Genomic DNA, 23,595 nt, shown 5'->3' on the forward strand with positions numbered 1-23,595 from the left:
TTTTTGCTTCCATGGCTTTAATTTACTAAGTTTCTTGGTTTCTTCTAGTCATCTACATTGAACTTGTAGGAAGGAATGTTTAGAATAGATTATATTATGCTACAACTTTAGAGAAAACTCTGATTTCTTCATGCTAATCCAATTCTCTTTTCATTTTCAGAGATACAAACCATGTCTCGAAAGGCTTGAAGACGGGAAGGCGCAGTGCAATTGCTCACCACCCACCGACCAACACCCAGCTAGTCCCCGAGTGGCAATTCCCTGCCCCCACTTCCCAGTTCCTATACTAGATGGGACGTCACACGGTATGGAATACACCGTTGGCCAGTTTGGGTCAGGTGCCCTGGCTGTGTCCTGTGCCAATTTCTTGTGCCCCTCCAGCTTTCTCGCTGGCTGGGCATGAGAAGATGAAAAATCCTTGACTTTAGACTAAACACTACTTAGCAACAACTGAAAACATCAGTGTGTTATCAACATTCTTCACATACTGAACTCAAAACATAGCACTGTACCAGCTACTAGGAAGACAGCTAACTCTATCCCAGCTGAAACCAGGACACCTAGCAGGAAAGAAATGTATGTGTGGTCTACACATCTCAAAGAATTGCAGTCATTGGTAAGTAACCTACAAGCCTATAAAGCTAAAGACAATAAGGAAAATGAGTATAAAGAAAAAGGAATAAAGCAATCTATCAGCCATGAAGTTTAAGTAAGTAAGTGCCCTGTATGACATATAGAAAGGGAAGGCATGAGGATAGGGATAAGAATGAGAAGCCAGAAGAAGGGAGAACTGCCTTTGTTGACAGCCATGCTGCTCTACCTAACTTAAGGTCCTAGGGAATCTTCAACATAGACAAGAATGGAATTATTTAAATTCATCAGCATTTTAATATTTTAAATTTTTTATATATAAATATAATTAAATAATGTATGACAAACAAAACTTCCGGCAACTTTATCTAAAACCAGAAAATGCTAAAGTGATTTGACTTTTGGAGGTAGTAATCCACAAAGTTGCCGAACTTCCATTTAATTTTCTGGGTCACTGGAGGCAAGCCATGATTCTTCATCTTTTTTGATGGGGAACTGTACTGTATTAGAAAAAGCTAAGCTCCTAGACCAGAAAAAGTATGGTTGTTTTGGGAACCATTTCTGGAGAACAAATTTTTGCATCCAAGGATGACAGCAAACAGAATTATCTATAAAAATGAATAGTATGTATAAAAGTGTGTTTCTTGATTAATTTCTGTTTACTTATTTTGTACAAAACAATATATTAAGTTACACTGTTAGCCATGGCTGCTTATGAGAGACAAACCTCCATGCTTTAAACTATTATCACATCTAGACAGATGTACCATCTTCACAGGGATCATACTTGATACTCTTCAGAAAAGCCCAGTTTGTCCTGTCATTGCTGAATGAGACCACTGCTGTGACAATTTTAATCTCTAGCATATTCCACAAGATGATAAAAGTTATAATTACCTCTTTTTGCTCCTTCCTTTGGTGTGTTTCTGAAAAACCACTTATAGTTTCAGAAGTCCCAGAAATCTGACTGAAACCACTTGAACTCCGGCACAGCTCTCTATGTCTTAATCTGTCTCCCTGCATGAAATAATGGAAAACAATTGATTTTCCACATTTTTCTTCCTGACAGTCTTTCTTAAGAGTCAAAATTCTTTAACAGAATTTAAAGCATTCACAAAATTTAGCATGTTTGTCTTTTTACAGATAATTAAATGATATCCCTAAAAGGCATGTAAAAGAATGGTTTCTTCCTCAATTTCAAATACCGTGGCCCTGTGGTTACACTGTGGAAATGTATCATTCCTCAAGATCTACATTTAGCCCACTGATGGATTCCTGCATCCAATTTCCTAAGTTCTGATGAATTGACTCAGTAGCAACCTTTGCAGCTGGACCCTAAAAGTCTCATGTTTCTAGTTACAGGCAGAAGAGCTAGTGGATCCCAATCAGCTTTCAATCCTTTTGCCACCACAAATTCCAAGCAATACCAGATTCTACTGCAGCATGGACAAGATATTTCAAGTAGCCACAGATGATTCTAAGGTGATCAGCAATTTCTGCTCCTTTGAGAATTTGTCCAAAGATATTCTGCTGACAATGCCTCCTCTTATGAACAAAAACATAAAAAATGGATCCTACCAGTCCACCTAGATGCTGACCATATGATAAACTATCCAAAAATAGCACTTGCTTTTGACATTTCTGCTCTGGCAGAACACTAGGTAACTGCACTTTGAGCTCACATACCTGTTCTGACAGATTTAAAATATGGTGATATCACAATCATAACACAACTGACACTCATAAAAGATAATCTTTAACAATCTAATCTAGGTACAGTAGTCACCAAAGCCTGGTGTTCTACCTGAGTTTGCTGCTCACACATTTGGATGTGGTTTTTAGATGAGCTAAACCCCATAATGCCACACGCTTACACCATCACTTCTACCTATGAAGAAAAAAGTACAGTTGCAACATCTTAGAAAAGCTCATTCCTACTTGAATGTGGTAGATGGAGAAATAAGCAGAAATTAATAAAAAGACTTAAATGAAAATCATAAGCTACTTTCTGTAAGAGGCTTTCTATCTTGCTTTATGTGAAGAACCTGCAAAACAGCTCATTCTTCTGTTGAATAAGCCAGCTTCTATTGGTACTTCCTTTAGTAGAGGTCTGAGAAGCGTTAATATTTTTCTTTGTTCACCTTCTGACAAAAGATTGTACGGAAGATATGTTGGAGTCTGCTGCTTCTTATTACTACTGGCTGTGAATAAGGCAGGCTTCTAAAGGAAATTAACTTGAGGTCCTTGTGCGTTGAGCTGAGCTGAAACTACAGTTGGATGTTTCATACACAGCTGCAGTACTGTCAGAGGGCTAAAAGGTATCACCCTTACCTTCTATAGGCAAAAATATTTATACAGGAATAAGAATCTTGGAGCATGACCCAATGATTCTGAACTAAAATGCACTGATGCAGATAGCTCATCATACTCAAATCAGCATTCATATCCTTTCTAAGCAATCACATCACATACAATAAAAGTAATGAAGCTGTCACAAACCGAATTTCATTAAGACACATTAACCTCCTCAAAGAAAAGTAATCAGGTAAAATTCCATTTTATTAAAAGTATAACACGTCATTAGGGAGAAGAAAAGAAAGCAAAAATAAGGAAAAAAATAATCAAGAAAGCAAAATGGGAGAAAACATGCAGTGCAAAAGTGGGCAACATACAAGTAACATGGACAAGCAGCAAGGGACATTGTTGAACACATTGAGGACACAAAGGGTTTAATTCAGTTGCTCACCATAAACTGCTTAGTGTCTTTTAAGATACCTAGGGGTACCTAAGACATACACATGGCATAGTTAAATACAGCACAAGATCTACAGAAACTGCTAGACACCTTTTTGGAGGTGCATTTAGAAGCCATAGGAGATAATCCAGCACCTCAAATGGTACTTGACATCTATGAGGTGAGTAATATGTGGAATCTTGAGATTCAGACATCTAAATGGATTAATCTAATTGTGGCTGATACCTAGTGTCATCTGAGGTGTTTCTACATACCCCTGGCCTCCAGATGCCAAAAAGAGTTCTTATAGCTCCTATGACTTATTTGTCAGTCCCATGCAGATGGGACAGACACCTGAAGTATCTCAAATATCCTAAATGCTTACATACGGGCAAATGAATTGCACCGTTATTGACTATCATGGCAGCATAAACACCTCGTTCACATGCAGAAATCTGTATTTGGGTATCTGTATTTAAGTGCCTAAGACTTGAGCTTAATCCTGCCCAACACAACAAAATCAAGAGATATAAAGGGGGGTCCAAAGTATCATAGAGGTGAATAGGGGATTAAAAAAAACATTAAGAAAATATTTTTTTAAGGTGAAGCTTTTATTTGCATTCCCTTTGGATTCCATGCAACTGAGAAGCAACCTATAAGCAACACAAGAGGCCTGCCTTCCAAAAATTCCAGGTGCCATCTGTAAGGCAAAGGAGACAAAAAGAAAGAATGTCTGTCTTGATCAAACTTCATTTAGCAATTGACAGCAATAAATGGAAACAAAACAGACAAAAGCAGAATTATGGCTATCAGTGAGAAGAATGATAAAAAAGTGGATATTCAGTATCTCTTATTGAATAACTAAGACTATTTGGTAGCTCTTGCATTTTGAAGCTACTAGAACAAAGAAAGTAAAATGGCAGAAATGACAGAAGGGATAACATTTACTGTTGAGTCTTCAAGATTACATTTACAGATGCAAATTACAATAATTTTTCAAATATTAATATTTCTTACCTGTTTTCTGTATTCTATTTCTGTGCATACACTGTGCTTATCATCACCTTCATCGTAAGTCTCTGCTACTGCAATGGGAACACAGCTACTAGGACTTGTTAAAAATTCTTCATATTTCCTTGTTACTGAGGAACTTTCTTCAGTATTGTAATACCCTATGTCAAAGCAATTGTTGCCTACATCCTTTCTGACATCTGTCATGGTATAGTTATTTTCCCCTATGTCTTTGGCAGACATTTTCACCGAAGTCTTTTTTTTGGCTGTTGTTCTGAAGTTTTGTTTCATTATTTTGCCACAATGATCCAAAATTCTGTCCTTCACAGACTGCAAGCCCTTGTGAATCCGTGCAATGGCAATCTGACATTTAGTCATTTGTCCAGGTTCCTCTTGTCCCATTGAGGAGTCAGTACTGAATGAACTCAGCAGCAAGGCAATGAATAGGTTGAGCACCTTAAAATAGTTAAAGGAAGTTAGAGACACTACTGTTAACAGAAAAGATGTTTCAGAAAACCTTCCTTAGATAAAAAAAATCTCAGTCTTGCTTTCATCAACTACTGCATTGAAATTATTTACTATTATACTGGAATATTAATACAGTATGATATGGCTCCTTCTGGAAGGAATGGCAGCAGAAAAAGGAAGGAAGTGAGGGTGTGGGTATATCAAATATATTTTCACGTGCTCTGATGTCCATAATGTATGAGGAGGTAGATATGTTGAAAAAGAGCAGACAAAGATACATTTTAATAACACCACCATCAAAAAGGTTCTGGTATAGACCAACAAACCAAGCAGATGAAAAAGATTCCATCTTCCAGGATATAAACACTAGATCTAGTATATGTCATACAAACCAGAAAATCTGGGTACTGTAAACTTTTGATAATATAAGGATAAGTTGGCCAGCATTAAAAGCACTGAACAGTTTGGTTATTTGATCCAAGCAACACAAAAGATGAAGAAAGCAGACACCAAATTATCAAAAGCACTGCACTTCTATACTCTGGATAGAAGGAATAATTTTATTTTACTTAGCAGCTACCTCTTGTGTGAGAAAGAGAAAGACAGGGGATAAGTAAAAAAAAGACAGAAGAAAAACATGTATTAAGTAACATCCAGAAAAGAGAATAGTGTGAATACTTTCCAAATGATAAAGTTTGTGTCAGAAAAAAAGATGCCAGTGTAACTGGATACCTTCAGTAGGGACTGAAAAATAGCTTGAAACTCACCACCAGGTTTCCTATTACCAGGACTAGCAAGAAAATGGGAAGACATAGCTCTTTTCCAGCCACTTCCATACATTCCCACATCGTTTCAATCCATTCTCCACATAATATTCGGAATATAATCAGGAATGAATGACAAAAATCCTTCATATGCCAGCGTAAATCCGGATTGGTGTTTATTTTACAGTAATTAGTCTTATAATAATTGCCTAAAACCTGCTTTCCTACTACAGCAAAAATAAATACAGTGATAATCAAAACCAGAGTGAGGTTACCCAGAGCACCAACTGAGTTTAAAATTATTTTCATAAGAGTATTTAAGGCTGGCCAGGATTTTGCCAATTTGAAGATCCTGAGCTGTAAGTAAAACACAAGAGAACTATGTGAGTAGCAGACACTGCACAGATAGCACAGCACACATAAAAAAACAGACCCTGCTTTTATCATGCTGTCTTTACTTCAGTAACACCATCGTAATTTTTCCCCCAAAGAAAGGTTTTTAATTGTTCTGATCCAAAAGTGCTGTGCTTAAGCTGAGATTGTTAATGTTACTGAGAACAGAGAACTGCCAAAGGAAGCTTTCAAATTGTTTGTGCTAAGTTAGATACGAGCATGTGTAAATCTATTAGTATTAATAGCTATAACAATAATAGTAATAATAATCAAGTGGCTTATAGGTACTTCGACGAGGCCTATGAAATGACTGCATTTTGGACTAAATCAAATGTAATCAGACGAAATTTGAAAAAAGAATTTTTTCTACCTTTCACCCAACAGACTTAAAATAGGATATGAAGAGCCAGGTGGGATCTATTCTATGCAGCCTCATGAGTAAAAGGACATTTTTAGTCAAATTAGTATTCAGGGCTGTTAAAATCTCTCAGTCATGATACACAAGATGACACAGAATTCAACTGAATTTCTAGGTGCGATGACTATGAAAAGCTATGAAGAATGTTAGAAGTAATTAGTAAATTTAGCATTCTAAATACACAGTAAGAACGTAAACAAAAAAGTAACATTATACATAGACATCCCAGAGCTACTCCTCCTTTTCCCTAAGATGGAGGAAAGCCTTGAGGAGACCTCAAGGCCAAGTCTAACCCTTGAGGAAGGCTATGTTATTTTACAAACATCAACTCAAAAGCAAAAGCTGTGAAGGAACCTTTGCTATCCTTAAGCTCATGACAACACTCAGATAATATCTTTTCCTAATTGAAGATCTGAAATGTAGTTGAGCAGTGCCACTGTACAGACCTAACAGAGAACCAGTGAACTCTCTGCTAGGTTGAATCTCCAAGGGGTCACACTGCGCCTAGAGGATTTGTAGTATCCAATATACACAGTATAATAAACATATTGAATGTATTCTTTAATATTGATTTAATATTCACTCTAATTAAATATTCATGTTGGCTTATTATTTACTAACAAAGAGAACTGATTTAACCGATACATCAGTAAAATAATTAGAGGGTATTTCACTGTAATCTTTTACAAATCTATACAACACATGTACTTTTTAAAAAAGAATAAAGACATAATTACCAGCCTGAAAAATGACAGATTTTCTTCAAAGCTTATTAGGCCAATCATAACAACTACGCTATCAAAAATATTCCATTTTTGCTGAAAATAGTTGTAAGGATCTAAAGCGATGATTTTCAAGATCATTTCTGCTGTAAAAATCAGGGTGAAGACCTGGAAAGACGAAAAAGAAACTCAGCAAAAAGTCACTGAAAAAGTATGTCTCCTTATGGGACTGCCCCAGTATAAATATGGGGTTATAACTCCATATTCATTCTAATACAGACCTAACTTACCTTGTCACTTATAAAAATCATTTGTCGGTAGTTGGGTGGCATGTCAGGGTACTCCAGAGCCATGAATACGGTATTCACAATAATGCAAACCATGATTAAGAGATCAACAAATGGATCCAAAACTACCAATTTCACCTTCTCTTTGACTGCTCTCCAGAATGGACAGCAATTCCAAATTAGATACTTTTGAGCAAAACGTTTCCATAATGAAGGGCATTTCAGTTTTGACTCTTGCAGTTCTAAATGACAAAGAAGAAAAGTGACATGAATAATCTTATGTGGAATATCATAGTATGAAGAAAAAGAGAATCAGTCATAGAAAAGATGGAAAAGAAAAATCTATCTCGTAAGCAGAATGGGATCATTGAAAAAAATTGTTTCGCTCATGTTACACAAACTAATCAGAGGCTATTTAAAGGTCACCATCAACAAACCTCGCAAGTACAGAAACAGGTGATACTACCCACCTCTTCATATGTTTATTATACTATTGAAGGATGATAAAGGACCTGCATTAAGGAGAAATAACTGTCTCTGGGAAACTGACAACTTGTTTTCTCTGAGTTATATCTGTGCAGTCACAGATGCAGCATGGGTTGAAAAAAAAGTCCATGATAAAATGAAGAAGGGTGTTCCCTATATCTTGGTACCCATAGTTGAGGATAGGGTTGTAAGATAAGTCAAGTTGGATGGGACCTTAGGAGATCTCTAGTGCAATGCCCTTCTCAAAGCAGGGTCAGCCATGAGGTCAGAGACGGCATAACCCGTTCCTCTGTCTGACTGCCCTCATGGTGAAAGCTTCTCATTACACACAGTTTGAAGCTCTCTTCTTTCAATTTATGTCTGTTGTCTCCTCTTCCCACTGTGCACCATTCTGAAGAGCCTGGCTACACCTGCTTGATAATGTCGTCCTACACACTGGAAGACTGGTATTATCTTCCCCTCAAAACCTTCTCTCCAGTCTGAACCAGCCCAGCACTGGACAAGTGCTCCAGCCCCTGACTTGGTGGCCCTCTACTGAACTCAATGTATTTCTTGTACTGGAGGGGCTGGGGGGTCAAATGGGCATAGTATGTGTTCTAGCAAGTGCTTAATAATGGCTGATAATCACTTTCCTCCTGGCTCTGCTCCTTTTAATATAGTCCAGGATACTGTTAGCCATTGCTGCTGCAAGGGCATGTTGCTGGCTCATGCTCAGCTCACTGCCCACAAGGACCCACAGGGCCTTTCCTGCAGAGAGCTGCTTCCCAGCCAGCCAGCTCCCAGCCTCTATTGTTGCAAGAGGTTCTTGCCAAAGTTTACATTTGTTCTGGTTGAATTTTCATAAGGTTCCTGTTGGCCCATTCCTCCAGCCTGTCTAAGTCCCTCTAGATGGCAGCCCTTACCTCCAGCAAATCAAGTGGTTCCCCCCCAATTTTGTGTCATCTGCAAAATTTAAGAGCAAGCCCTCTGTTGCCTCCTCCAGGTCACATAGGATGTGTCCTAGGATACACCCTGTGGTACTCCACTTGTTACTTGCCTCCAGGTAGAACAAATATGACCTGTTCACCAGACACTGGAAGCACAAGCATCCAACCATTTTTTTGTCCAGCTGGTTGTCCACCCATGCAGACCCTAACACCCTAACTTGGATGAAAAACTACTGCGGAAGACAGCATTGAAAGCTTTGTTAAAGTCAAGGTAAATGAAAACATTGCTTTCCCCTCATCCACAAACCCCAGTCATTTTATTGTTCAGGGCAATCGAGTTGGTCAGGCATGATTTACCCTTGGTAATTGCAAGTTACAGTTGCAGTTACATGAGATATGAGAATATTTATTCTACTGAAATTTACATTTGATTGCAGCATAATTTCCCCTAGTGACTTTTAAAATAATGCTGACTGTTTGTGACATTTTGACCTCTTAGGTCAAGCTACACAACCGCCACAGGAAAAACACTGAAGAATGACTTACGCAAATTATCTGTAATAACAGTGGCTGCACTCATTAACCTCTGTCTTCGAAAAGGATCATTAATAGACTCCACTGACAATTCATAGGACAGCAGTATCTGCCTCTTTGGTCAGAAAGACAAAAGAAGATAATATAACAAGGGAATATGATTAAGTAGCAATACAAAAATTACGTCCAGTGTAAGGTAAACGTGCCTTTTTAAATACACATTGTAATGAAGCCTTACCTTGCTGAAAGAATGTAAAACAAAACAGCACAACAATATCATGTGTTTGCCTTTGAAGGCAAAGGATATTTCATCAAAACCAGTAATATTTTTCAAGAAGTTGTTTCCTTCTGAAAATATTAAACAACGATAATGCCATTATACAAGTATAGAACCATTAATGGGGAGCAAAGGAAAAAAATCATTCCATCTTTCCAGTGACTGATAAAAAGTACATACAAAAAGAACACTGACAATCAGTTTGAATAAATTATTGGCTATTTAATTATGAAATATTGATTATTAATAAATAATAAATATTTATTAACATTAAGATTAGTTATTTAGTGACTCAAAAGTATTGGTTTTCCCAGCCCTATTAAGCCTATCAAGAGCTATACTAATATTGAACTGCCTAAAACTAGGAATGGGACTACTTTTGTTTTCATTAGAAGTTACAGGATGCTAAATACAGTGTTCCTGATGTGCACTGAAGGACAGGCCAACACCTGTATCTTATAAGACCACTGAATTATTATCAAAGACTCAGCTCATGACGCATTAATACCCGCCCACACACAGACACACACACACACACTTTTAAAAGACTAAGTAGACAATTGTAAAACATGGGCTTCAAAGAATAGGTCAGACTCTGAGGTAGAGAAAAACAGAGAGAACAAAGATTCCAGTATCAGGAAGGACATAATTAGAACTACCAGCTGACAGGGAGCTACTGACTGACCACATCATAATGCACGGTACCTTAGCATTCCCTTTCAGCACAACTTGATTTGTTTCATTTTCTTTTTGTGGGGAGGGTATATAAGTAAAGATATGTCATATCGTTACTTCAAACTTTTACAATATGATTTTTATGAACATATTCTATAAAACTGTTATTCAGGGAATGAAACTGATATCCTTGGCTTAAGGGGTTTAATAATAATTATTTCTTTTTGTCTCTCTGGTATTTTAATGACTTGAAAAGCTAAGCAAAACTTAGCTGATAGAACTGTCATAGAACAGACATATAAAATGAATTTATAATACAGTGCTAAAATGTTCATTTATCTATCTGTATTTTTTCAGAATCTAAAAGACTCAATTAGACTATTCTAATCACATCCCAGTTACCGGTGCAACTTGACCTTTCATTCATTTCTCTAATGCTTGGGGTCTCAGAGGAGAGAAACCTAGAAAAATTAGTGTGCCAGCCTGACTAAAATCCTCAGTCTTCTTGTTGAAATTCACATCTGTTCAGAAGCGTTCAGAGTTAGTGTTTTCAAAAAGGTTGAGTATTCATCAACACTGAAGCGGTTACTGCTGCTCATCTATCTTTAGCTGAAGTAAATAACTGGTGATGAGGAGTCCTCTGACAAATCAGGATTTAAAATAGGGATACGCACTAGACAAACAGTCCATTCAAGTTTTTATAGAACTGATTAGGTCCTACCAAAGAGTTTCTACCCAATACGCTTTTTTCTCTTTGACTTAGCATCTTTAGCCTCTTTTTACGACTGAAGCAGAGAGTACGTTGTTTGAAGAGTCCTCAGTTGCAGCAGAGCTAGTACTACCAGTAGTTGCCATGACATGAAACAAACTGCCATGTTTGTTGCAGATTATATTTGTTTGACTAATGGTAGAACTCTACATCGGAGCAGCTCACGCTGCTTGGGTCATGCTCTAGGCCTTCCTTTTTTTCTTTTTTTTAAATATGAAATACCAACATTTGTAGGACGAAGTGAGAACTGTGATGTAGGGTAGTGAGAGGAAGTGAGTGTACGGGTGGACTATGCATCTTGAAGAATGCTCTTGACTGATAAACAGCTGCTTCTGCTGTCAACTGATCATCTGTAAATTTGTGTAAAACAGCATAAGATTACAACCAGGATCTCACACAGTCACTGTTACCTGGACTTGGGTCTTGGAATTCTTCATGCAGATAGTGTAGAGGCACCTGTTAGCAAGTACAGCAACGTAGTTTAAACTCTGCAGAATATAATCCTGAAAAGTGGGTTCCACTTAACTTCTTGTACCAGGTTCTAATGCTATTTATTATCTGTTTTCTAAAGTTCCTATACAGAGATATTCATAAGTTTGCCATTCTCTGCACAGAGAGGGGAAGGGACCTTCGGAAGGGTCTGAAAATGCTATTTCTGAAATGTAAAATACAGACTGCTTTTGGCATCCAACCTGTGCAGATTTTGCAGCCTTGGAGAAGTAATGTCTAGGAACTAAACCAAATTTATCTCCTGGCTCAGTCATCTCCTGCAACACAGTCACAGACTTAGAAGAAAAAAAATTAAATAGGGATACACAGCCATAAGAGTTGATTTTTATAATTATAGAAGATATGACACCTGCTATGGAAAGACATTTTTTTTCCTCAATACGTATAATAATACACTACCATGGACTGTGTCACAGTGTTCCTTTTAAGTACAGCAAAACCAAATTAGGTCACAAAATGGCATAATATTCTTAACACAGCAGGGGAAACATTAATGACACTCTATAAGAAGCAAATACTATACTAAAGGAGATGACAGATGGCAGTTGCTGCCAAGTGGATGATTTTGACTCCTTCGGCTCGGACATATAATTTAATATAGCTAGGATCACGGAATTTAGAAGAAATTCTGACCATGCTGACTGCCAGAATGAAAACCTAATCCATTTTAGCTAGGATGACATGTCTGATAAAAACTCCCCTACAAGGACACTTTTCAAAAGGAAGGAAGTTGGGCCATTACTCCTTTAGCTCTGCGACTGGACAGTTTCCATTTTCTATTAAATGGGTGGGAACAATTCTGATATTCTCCCAGAAGCAAGAGAGAATCTGTCACGAGATGGAACAAACTATCGGGGGGGGTCATAGAAAATATGTTGGGAGACAGGGGTGAGGGATAAGATCAAAACGAACAGTGTATGTTTTGGTGATGATTCCCAGCTCTCCATATTGAGAGACCCTGCTCAGTCACAGTAATTGATCACCTAAGAAATGGAAGGAAGAAACACATCTGAGAGGGTGAATGAAGACTGGTTTGAAATTCCAGACTGCATTATCAAAGGTGTGACCGGGAACCACGGTTTCAGTCAAGGTATTATTTGGACACAAACATCCACTTTTGCACTATTTGTTTTTCCAGTGGACCCTGTTTGGTATAAGTCACAAGCCTGTACTGGAGAATGGCTATTGCTGAACCAGTATAAGGGCATTAAAAGCTTTCTTTTTAGATATTGTTGAAAATAACACAGTAATATGGATAATTGCCTGAGAATTATTTTGGAAGATGCAACTCAAGATTAAAATATCTAAATATTGGCATCTAAATGTGGAGGTCTACATAGAACCAGAGAAAGATTAAAGTTGGGAAGGTCCTCTGGAAGTCCTCCCACTCCACCGCTCAAAGCAGGGCAAACTTCACCTGTAGGGCCTTTTCCAGCTACTTTCTGAATATCTCCAAAAACAAAGATCCAAAAATTTCTCCGGATGACCTGTTTTAATGTTTATCCTCTGTCACAGTGATATTTTTTTTCCCCTTAAAAACTAATCAGAATTTCTATTGTTGCAACTTGTTCCCCTTGACTTTCCATTGTGCACCTGTAAGATGATCTTGGCTCCTTCCTCTTTATACACTCCCATAATATATTAGTAGGCAGCAATAATCAGTTTTTTTCCCTTTCCCTTTTCTCCTTCAGGCTGAACAAACCCAATGTCTCAACGCTTCCTGACACCTCATGTTCTACAGCCCCTTAATCACCTTGGCAGCCTTTACTGGTTTTGCATGATATCTCAACATAATCCTTCTACTGGAGAGCTCAAAACTCAACACAATACCCCAGGTGCAGTCACACACGCACTGGTCGTGCCAAATGAAGACACACACATGGACTAAGCATTGAAAAGGTAACAAATCTATACTCTACATGGATGCTGGACCATTGGTAACATGATAGTAAGGACTGTCCATGAGATATACGATATTTTGCCAGTGTCAAAGGTGCTGTGAAAAACCCCCAAGATTCAGCAAAGTAAAAATTGCAAGTCTTAATAGCAGTTTCTTAATGGATTTAGAAAGCAGGGATGAGCAGAGGAGACAGAAGTCACTGCTGTAATCAAGATGTGAAATAGCATGTGTGGGATTCAGCCTAATATTCAGACATCCACATTTAATTTGTCCATTTTCACAATGCATCTAAAATCCCATTATAATTGATGCATATTTTTTTGATAAGTTTGATTCACTTAAACATAAGTGTCTGAAGCCATTTGAGATGGTCTATTGAGACATTTGGTATCTGAGACATCCACAGTCTCAGACTAAGCAGGCATGACACATCATGTCTGTACCCTTCTGCAGAGTAGGTGGAGGCCAAGTAAGACTCTCCGGAAATCCTCTAGTGTCACTAGGTATCAATTTGTGACCCCAAAAATTAAATCTCCATTCAACTCTGGGAGTTTAGAACCCAAATCACATGTAGACGCCTGCAAACAAACACCTGGAGCACAATCCAGTTGCCTAAATCTAGGAATTTAGTAACATTTGAGATGTCATAATGTATTTGAGATATTCACACAGTGCTGGAAGATGTGCCACAGATGCCAAAGATATCCAGGATATCCAACCTGTCCAAGAACATCTAAAATGGCACCAGATGTTTATAGTTAGACAAGTGAATCATGCCCCTAACATGAGAAGTCTTCATACTGAACTAAAACTAACCCTAAATAGTTAGGCCAGAGAACTAGCTGTGTGTACAGAAAAAGAAAGGTTATTAGGGAAATTCTAAAACTTACAGGGTATTATATGTTTGTCCACGTAGCACAACAGAGGTGCCGAGTGTAGAGGGTTATAATGGTCATAAGTATGCTACTTTCAGCCACTTCAAACTTTCCTTTCAAGTCCATATAGTGCTGTCTTCCTCTGGTCCCAAAATCTAACTTTCAGATTGCTTTAAAAAACAAGTTAATCCAATACATGCAAGAAGGGGAAGGGAAAAAAAAAAGGGGGGGGGGGGGGGGAATTGCAAATAGAAAGCTTTTCTGCTCATCAAATTATCATATCACATGCAAGTCTAATGAATGTATCTTCTTTTTTGAATACTTACAAGCTTCCTGTGGCAGTGACCAGGCTGTGAATTAAATATGTGTTCCTCTTTGCCATGATCACCCAAAACTAAGTTTTGTCTTAAAATAGGGTTTTCTTTCTTCATCTCTTTTTCTTTTGAATTTTTCAAGTCAGCAACTGCCATTTCAGATCTGACATGTAAGGCCTTATTAGCTTCTTCCGCAGCCAACATCTGTAAAAGAAACAGCAAGTCTGTCTATTAATACAAGGCAAATGCCAATGCATGGGCTAGGATCATATACTGTTTAATAATTATGCTATCTGAATGCTTTGCACTAACAATTCCTACCTTTCAAATACTCAACTACTATAAAAAGATAGGAGTACAAAATGCTATTCACAATACTGAAAGATAAAGCAGAGTTACTTATCAGCTACTGTAATTAAAGTTTGTCCTTGCCACTTTAGATATTGTATTTTTTATCTGAATTACAGAATATTAGGGTGTATCCTTTTACTCTTCTTTTCTTGCTTTGGAAAGGACCTTGAGCCCAAAGACAACAGAAGACTAAGGGCTCAAACTAAATACTTAAATGTTAAACCTTTCTTAACTATTAATCCTGTTGAAAGAAAAATAGAAGGAAGAAAAGCCTAAGTAAAGCTTAGCGAGCTGGAATTTCAGACAGAGAAACATTACAGGCCTGTCAACATCTGTAGAGGAGGAATTTGGTAAACTGGTGATGCCTTTCACCTTAACAATGAAATTGGATAGTTGCTAGAGAATATTTGTATGTCCTCTTACAAGTTGGACTTTTCTAATTGTTAGCAGTATATCAGAGGTATTTTTTATAAAAAGTTAGAAGATAAAATATGTCTTAACAATAATTTTCAATCTATCTTGTTGCCTCAGCTCAGAGCTTCACTTTTCAGAAATAGAATAAAAACAACAAGGTGATCCCTGGTCCCATACAGGCCAAGGAATGAATGAATCTAGGCAATACTGGGCCAAGAGGAAACACTGTAGAAATCTGATCTGTGTCTCTTAGCTCTCCAAACGAACAGCAAAGAAACTAATGCAGTCTCTGGATGTCCTTCTACATTAATATGGAACTAATGGTATTAGCCTGGCCATTCCTGCTCTCGTCAACTGGTAGACCTTCTGCATGCAATCACTCAAAAAAAAGGCATGACACCCCTTAGACAGCTGAGCACAGTGGCTCTCAGAAAGCTTGCATTTTTAATCAATCCTGAAATCTATCAGCATCAGAACTTCCAATCTCAGGGAACTGTAGAAATGACAGCTTTTCTTATGGAAGCAAATTTATCCACTCATACTTCCTTCATCAGACTATGCAGTAACAGCAAGAAGGAATATCCAGAAAAATGGATTTTTGTACACAGCAGTAGTGGTAGTGTACAAGAATGAGGCAAACCACAGAGCGCAGGCACCTGTGCAATACCATAAAAGCTATACGCTTGCCAGCAAGCCATTCCTATACAATGCCAGGTCTGCAAATCCCCACACTTAATATGATTTAACTTGGACTCATGCTGTTTGTTTGTATCACAGAAATGTTTATATATATATATATATACACACATACACCTGTATATTTATAAAGAGACAGAAAGAGAAATGAAGTGTGAAAAAGTATTGTAAGAAGCACATTATTTCCCTAATTCACAAACAGAAGAAAACAAAAGGAACCACACATTATATATTAGATATAATAATTTACAAACCTGTTCTTTCTCTAGAATTTGTTGGGCATCCTGAAGTAATTTTTCCTTTGCCTCTGTTTCAGCAAGAGTAGCTCTATTTTGCTCTTCATATGCCATGGTTACTACAGCCAAGATCAGATTGAAGAGATAAAATGAGCATAAAAAGATGACACCCAGAAAAAATAAAATGTAGTTCTTTCCAGATGTACGGATAGTCTGTGAGGAAAAGGTAAAGGTTGTAATAAATTCTTAACAAACTAACATTTACAACAGAATTTTCAATCAACTTTAAACAATTTCTTTTCCTATACAATACCAAAGGTCAATGTACTGCACTGTTTTCATTAAACAACAGTATGATCTAACTCTGGTCTAAGTTACACAGAAGGTCTAGAAACACATCTAGTCAGGAGTTCCCCTGGCCTTCAAGCTAATAAATTTCAGCTCTTAAAAACTTCTCTGTGATCACACAGTATTTTCTTTTTATGTAACAGATCATCAAACATTCATAACGATGCCATGTACTGCAGAGAAGAATTAACAAAATCCATTCTTAAAATTAAATGAAATATCTCCCAGCAAATCAGGCAAATGATGGCTCAAAATTAAGCTCTGAGACATTAAAAACTAAAAACCAGTTGACCTCCAAATGGCAAAAAGAAGATGTATCAATTTTAAAAAAATCTCAGTTAATAAAGGTTGCTGGAAAAAAAGTTGAAGTGGAGCATATGTGTCGTGGTTTAACCCCAGCCAGCAACTAAGCACCACGCAGCTGCTCACTCACTCCCCCCCATCCAGTGGGATGGGGGAGAAAATCGGGAAAAGAAGTAAAACTCCTGGGTTGAGATAAGAACGGTTTAATAGAACAGAAAAGAAGAAACTAATAATGATAATGATAACACTAATAAAATGCCAACAGTAGTAATAAAAGGATTGGAATGTACAAATGATGCGCAGGGCAATTGCTCACCACCTGCCGACCGACACCCAGCCAGTTCCCGAGCAGCGAATCCCTGCCCCCCACTTCCCAGTTCCTAAACGAGACGGGACGTCACATGGTATGGAATACACTGTTGGCCAGTTTGGGTCAGGTGCCCTGGCTGGGCATGAGAAGCTGAAAAATCCTTGACTCTAGTCTAAACACTACTGAGCAACAACTGAAAACATCAGTGTTATCAACATTCTTCACATACTGAACTCAAAACATAGCACTGTACCAGCTACTAGGAAGACAGTTAACTACATCCCAGCTGAAACCAGGACAATATGAAAGTTACAGAACAAGGCAGAGGATAATTCCCTTCCAGCAAAGGCACTGCATAGATGTAAGGGATCCATCTACATGCAATTTTTGTATCTTTTTTGTCAAAAACCAGAATTTAAAAGTTACATTCAATCCTCTGAATCAAATCATAGAGGCTCAAATTTTTTTAGTACCAGTTGTCAAAAGTGATCTGAAATGAAAGTGTGTACGTTGAGCCAAAAGGTTTGGTGAGGAGTCAGGACTTAAAAGGAAGAGAAACAGAGTATGTAACAAATCCTCATATCCCCTGCAGCAGCAGTGAGCTCACTAGCGGGATCTACTCTATACCCCAATCCTTTGGTAGTTACACATTAACATTTAACTATTAATCACTGACCCAAGTGTGTGCTCAAACAAAGCTATGAGCATTCACAGCAGGATTGCTCCCATCCAATATCACTTGCAGAAGGTGTTGCAACTTACGTCACTTGAAGCTACTTCCTTACTATTTATGTTGATTTTAAAAGAAATTTGGTATCAGTAATGTTAAAACAGGTGCAGATTTTTCTAGTGGACATAAAGCTCTAAACTGCATGTCTAAAGTCATTCCAGCAGCTAATAAAAGTACCTACCTGTCTGTAGAGACGCTCCCAGTAATCCTGTGTCATCAGACGGAATAAAGAAAGGAAGGCCCAGCCAAAATGATCAAAACTTGTATAACCAAAGTCAGGATTCTTCCCAATCTTCTTGCAGGTGTAGTTTTCTGGGCACTCTTTGCTAACCACAAAAGAAATATTAAATAATACTTACTTGCATTATTAGATTGTACCTGAAAGCATCCAGTATACAACATCAAATACAGATTTGCTCAGTTTGTCTGAAAGTCCGTTTCATTATTCCCCAATATAATTCTGCCAGAAGGGCTGATTTATATCAAACAATCCTAGAAAGCCATTTATCTAGTTAAAGAAACTAGACAGAAACTCTAGTTCTATCTAGTTTCTGACTAGACAGAAACTCTCCACTGATGTAGTACACATGCAAACAAATACATAGAGAGGGGAAAAAATTGAAACATATTTCCTTTTAAATAATTCACTGAGATGAGGAGAGGAGAATTTATTAATATCTCACAACTCTTTACTGATCTGTTCCCCTCCTCCTTTATATCATTCTACATTACCATTATATTACCAGTGCTTAGCAACAAAGCACATATATAATTGCTCTCATCCTAGTACTTTACTTCATTCTTTTTCTGATGTGAAATATCTGGTTTTTAATATAATAACCCACACACACATATTCCACCCTCCTGAAAAATCATCACCATTCCTTTAGGCCAAAAATAAAACCACAGTACATCTGGGGGAAAAAATAACAAAGTACTAAAACTGTTTTGTTCACTTACTTGGGCTCTGAACTGAACCCACAGAGCAATATTTCAGAAGATTTATTCATTCTGTAGCAGATATCTAATAAAAAAAAATATGAAGGAATCATAAAATGAGAAGTTGTCAGTTCCTACAGCACTCTGACAGTAATACTGCACTTTAAAACTCATACTGCACTTTAAAAAATACCCTTATGGACGAAATCTCTGTGAAAGACTCCTTTCACAACAAAGGGCATATAGGGCTGTTTCTCAGCAGATCCGTCCCTACGGCAATTTAAAAAAAAAAAAAAAAAAAAAAAAAAAGAGTAACTACACAACTCACAATGTTGTCTGATCTCTGGTAAAAATAAGAATCTCTGCGAGAAGTAGGCAAAATCCCTGAATGATATAGATAAAGTAAGTGATGGAAAAAATAATTGTTTGTGTAGTACCGTACCCCTAAAATTAGGATCCTCATGCAATGTGCATAGGTAAAGAAGCAAATGCTTATAGAAAACTCAGTCCCTTCTATCCCACAGACTGCTAATCTTTCTCCAAATCCAAGATTCACTAATCTCGCATTCAGCTGTCCAAGAGACTTCATATTACTACTTGTGCAAATGGAAGGACATACCTTCTTGTGAGAAATACATGCAACTGTATTTTAACATCTCTGTGAAAAAAACAAGACATACATAGGAAGATACAGAGATTATGTAAAGGGAGAAAAGAATAACATTTACCTTCATCATTTGGTATATATATCTTGGCATCCTTACATAGCGTGTCATTGTATATAGTATTATTGAGGACACATTTGGATGTCAAATTGCCCATAAAAAGCTGGAGGCCTATTAGAGCAAATACACTCAAGCAAAAAACGGTCAAGATCAACACATCAGTAAGTTTCTTAACAGATTCAACAAGTGAATTTACGATGACTTTCAGACCTAGAAAAATAAGATTCAATAATAAGAAAAATGAGAAGAGGAATGCAGTAGCATTCCCATATGACAATATGCAACAGTTGCAAGTATGTTAAAAACAATCAGTGTAAATGGTTTTGTAACCTCAGAGTATTAAATGAGGTAAAATAAAGCATAGGAATTAGTAAAGTATTTTTACTTAAATTTCCTAACCATGACTTATTTGGCTTTTACTTCCTTCCAACACTGATTTTGCTAACTTGAAAATTCTAGATTAAGATGGCATCTAAACAAACTCTTATGAACTGTAATGAATATGGACAGATTTCTGTGCTTGATTAACGTTAAACATGTACTTCACGTTGTGCCAAATACACATTACAATAAAGGATAACTTTTGCTGACCTCAGGGAATTCTGCCTTAAAAGATAATGCCTTACAGATGTCACCAGTTTAAAAACAAAAGAACATTTATGACACTGGGAAGGGAACAAATATATGTTGGGGACCACCCAGCTGGAATGCAGCTTGGCAGAAAAGGACCTGGGGTCCTGGTGGACACCAAGTCAAACACGAGCCAGCAGTGTTGCCTCGGGACAAATGAGGTGAATAGCACCCCGGGCTCCATAAGGCAAAGCATGGCCAGCAGGCTGAGGGAGGAGATCATTCCCCTCTACTCAGCACTGGTGGGGCCACATCTGGAGTACTGGGTCCAGTTCTGGGCTTCCCAGTGCCAGCCAGACATGAACATACTGGAGAGATCCAGCAAAGGGCCACAGAGACGATGAAGGGACTGGAGCACCTCTCCCATAAGGAAAGGCTGAGAAAAAACGAGCTGGGACTGTTCGGCCTGGAGAAGGGAAGGCTCAGGGGGGATCTTATCAATGTATACGAATACCTGAAGGGAGGGTACAAAGAGGACAGAGCCAGGCTCTTCTCAGCGGTGCCCAGTGACAGGACCAGAGACAATGGGCACAAACTGAAACATAGGAGGGTCCATCTGAACATCAGGAAACACTTTTCTACTGTGAGGGTGACTGAGCACCAGCACAGGTTGCCCAGGGAGGCTGTGGAGTCTCCATCCCTGGAGATATTCAACAGCTGTCCAGACATGGTCTTGGGCAACCAGTTCTAGGCAGTCCTGCTTGAGCAGGGGGCTTGGACCAGGTGACCTCCAGAGGTCCCTTCCAACCTCAACCATACTGTGATTCTGTGAAAATGGGTTATATGTAAACTTAAGACCAATATTCTGGCAGAATAACTGAATTTGAAATATGACATAGGCAGAGAGTGATATCTGGGATTTTTCTAGAAGACTTTCATAAGAAAAAAGTAAAATTACGTTTAATCTCTGTTCTCCATGCTGAATATCAAAGCAAAAGTATTGATGGGCAGTTTTGACATTAAAAACTAAACACTTCCTATGTTTAATGCCTGTTATAATTCCATAACAAAATAAAAAAATTATTTGTAATTACATAGAAATGGTAAAGTTAATATATATTATGACAATGGGATATATAGCCATTTATAGATTTTCAAATGAGTTTTTGCAGTTAAATTCTGAAATCCATACTTTGGTATCCTAATTCATGGCACAACTAAATATTGAATATCTGAACAGCATATGCAAAACCCTGTTGAAAGTATTATGCTCACTCCAGATAGTGGTTGTGGTCAGTAAACAAAACAATGAAACTCTGAAATATTGAACTCAGCATTTTGGGAAATAAACCATAGAAGATTAAGGTAATGAAGTATAACATGAAACCAGAAATATGTTGGTATAGCCACATTATGTTAAGACAACATATTGAATAGGGTGTGCTGCTCAGGAAAGACAAAAGTAAAAAGACAAAGGCACTGGGCTAAGTAAAATTGAACATTAGTGATGGGATTAGAAAAAGCAGAAAATACAAAAATCTGCCTGTGTCAAAATAATTTTGAGGAAAGATGATAAAAAAATATTCTGTTAGGATGCTGCTGAGAGTTACTGCAGACTGCAAAACAGTCACACCTTGGGATCCCATGAATCATCACAAAAAGTGACCAGAAAACTGAAGACAAGAAAAGGAGGGGAATTAGAAATAGCATACTGCTGAAGCGGAGAGAAAATCAGTAAGACATCTTGTTCCTTACCTGGTATTACTGAAATAGCTTTCAAAGTCCTCAGTACTCTGAAAGTTCGAAGAGCTGAAACCTTGCCCACAGTTTTACACATGGTAGCATACCTATAAAATTAAAGCACCATATAACTGAATGACAAAGATCTAGCTTTTCAGAGCATATGCATATTGAGCATACAGTAATGAATAAATTACAGAAAATAAATAGGTCAAATATGTCCTAAGGTAGGTGTCTAAAGTTAGGAATCTAAGTCAATTTCTAGATATTGATGTAAAATAATGAGACTTTTGAATAGTGCCTCTGAAAAGAAACACAGCAAGTTTTTACTTAGTGTGCATTTGGATGCTTAACTTTTGAAGTGTTTATCCATCAAAATGTCAAATAAATATAAAACCTTCAATGTCATAACCACACCCTCTCATATTGAGGCTAATCTGATTTAGAACACCACATGAAAGTATATGTTGCAGCTATCTCAAAACTACACAATATATACTTTAGGAGAAGGGAGTTGAGCAAAACTAGGTTTACAGTATTTTAATTCTGTACGACATGGCTGTGTTTCTAACTTTTATTTAATAGTCAGCTAAGAACTTGAATATTGAAACTAGTTTCAATTTAATTGTTTCAACAATTTGAAAATTTCAGAAAATAAGGATTTTAAGAGTTGCATATTCTATACAGCACTTTATCTTTAAGGGGTTGCCCCATATTTTATAAGACTTATGTCAGAATTTACATGAATTGTGACTCATCTTATGGCAAGGTCATAACTAGTAACAGAATTCCTTAAAATAAAAAGTCTCAATAACAGAATCTGAGAAACAATGGTGGGAAAGGACCTCTGGAAGTGATCTAGGTGACCTCCCACTCAAAGCATGACTTTTGTGAGCAATAGATCAGAACACTATGGCTTTGACTAGCCTGTAAGATTAAATAATTCTCAAGTACCACAAGTAATAACTGCACTTGAGTTAACTGCTGAGTTAATTTCTAAATACTGTTATTTGTTGCATGATAGGACCAAAAAAACCAGAAGGAGATGCTACATTGCAAAGTGCTTATATCTGCTTGAACACCGATGAATTAAGAGTATGGCTAGGGAAGTAGGACCATAAAATGAAATTGTTCATACAGCTGTTGGACTACTTGATAGTTACTGATTATTAACAATGTGTAAGCTCCTTAGTGGTTTATAGATTACCCATAAGAATACTTTGTTCATATACATATATATGTGTGTGATGACATCTGAGTACATAGCCTATTATTTACAAATAAGGAAAAAACAGTCAGGGGTAGAGAGTTGATGGCAGCCTTTGCTACAGAGCCCATGAGATGGTGGAGTTTAAGACCCCAAGAGATGTAAGCAAGATGAACAGCAGAATAAAAATCTTGGACTTTAGGACAGCAGATTTCAGCATGTTCAGGGATCTGAAACTGCCCCAAAGGGATAAGTGTGCCCCACAACAGTTGCTTGATCTTTAAGACTATTTTCTTCAAAGCACAGGAAAGATGCACTCTACTCTGTAGAAAGTCAAGCAGATGTGGCAGAACACCAGGCTGTCTGAACAGG

General features: G+C 37.5%; 1 protein-coding gene across 2 annotated transcripts in view; it reads right to left on the minus strand.

Moving 5' to 3' along the window:
* Nucleotides 1–23,595, minus strand: part of LOC104315643 (sodium channel protein type 5 subunit alpha-like) — a 57,679-nt gene that overhangs the window by 19,349 nt on the left and 14,735 nt on the right. For both annotated transcript variants that reach the window (XM_069778266.1, XM_069778265.1), the window contains 12 exons: nt 22,032–22,123; nt 19,710–19,916; nt 19,003–19,066; nt 18,224–18,368; nt 16,370–16,564; nt 14,667–14,858; nt 9,347–9,449; nt 7,392–7,630; nt 7,117–7,269; nt 5,572–5,925; nt 4,343–4,792; nt 1,489–1,608 (listed from right to left, as the gene is read on the minus strand). In XM_069778266.1, coding sequence (XP_069634367.1) covers nt 1,489–1,608; nt 4,343–4,792; nt 5,572–5,925; nt 7,117–7,269; nt 7,392–7,630; nt 9,347–9,449; nt 14,667–14,858; nt 16,370–16,564; nt 18,224–18,368; nt 19,003–19,066; nt 19,710–19,916; nt 22,032–22,123 — 2,314 coding nt within the window. The remainder of the gene's footprint in view (nt 1–1,488; nt 1,609–4,342; nt 4,793–5,571; nt 5,926–7,116; nt 7,270–7,391; nt 7,631–9,346; nt 9,450–14,666; nt 14,859–16,369; nt 16,565–18,223; nt 18,369–19,002; nt 19,067–19,709; nt 19,917–22,031; nt 22,124–23,595) is intronic.

This window comes from Haliaeetus albicilla, chromosome 2, assembly GCF_947461875.1.
Source record: "Haliaeetus albicilla chromosome 2, bHalAlb1.1, whole genome shotgun sequence".
In the NCBI taxonomy this organism is placed as follows: domain Eukaryota; kingdom Metazoa; phylum Chordata; class Aves; order Accipitriformes; family Accipitridae; genus Haliaeetus; species Haliaeetus albicilla.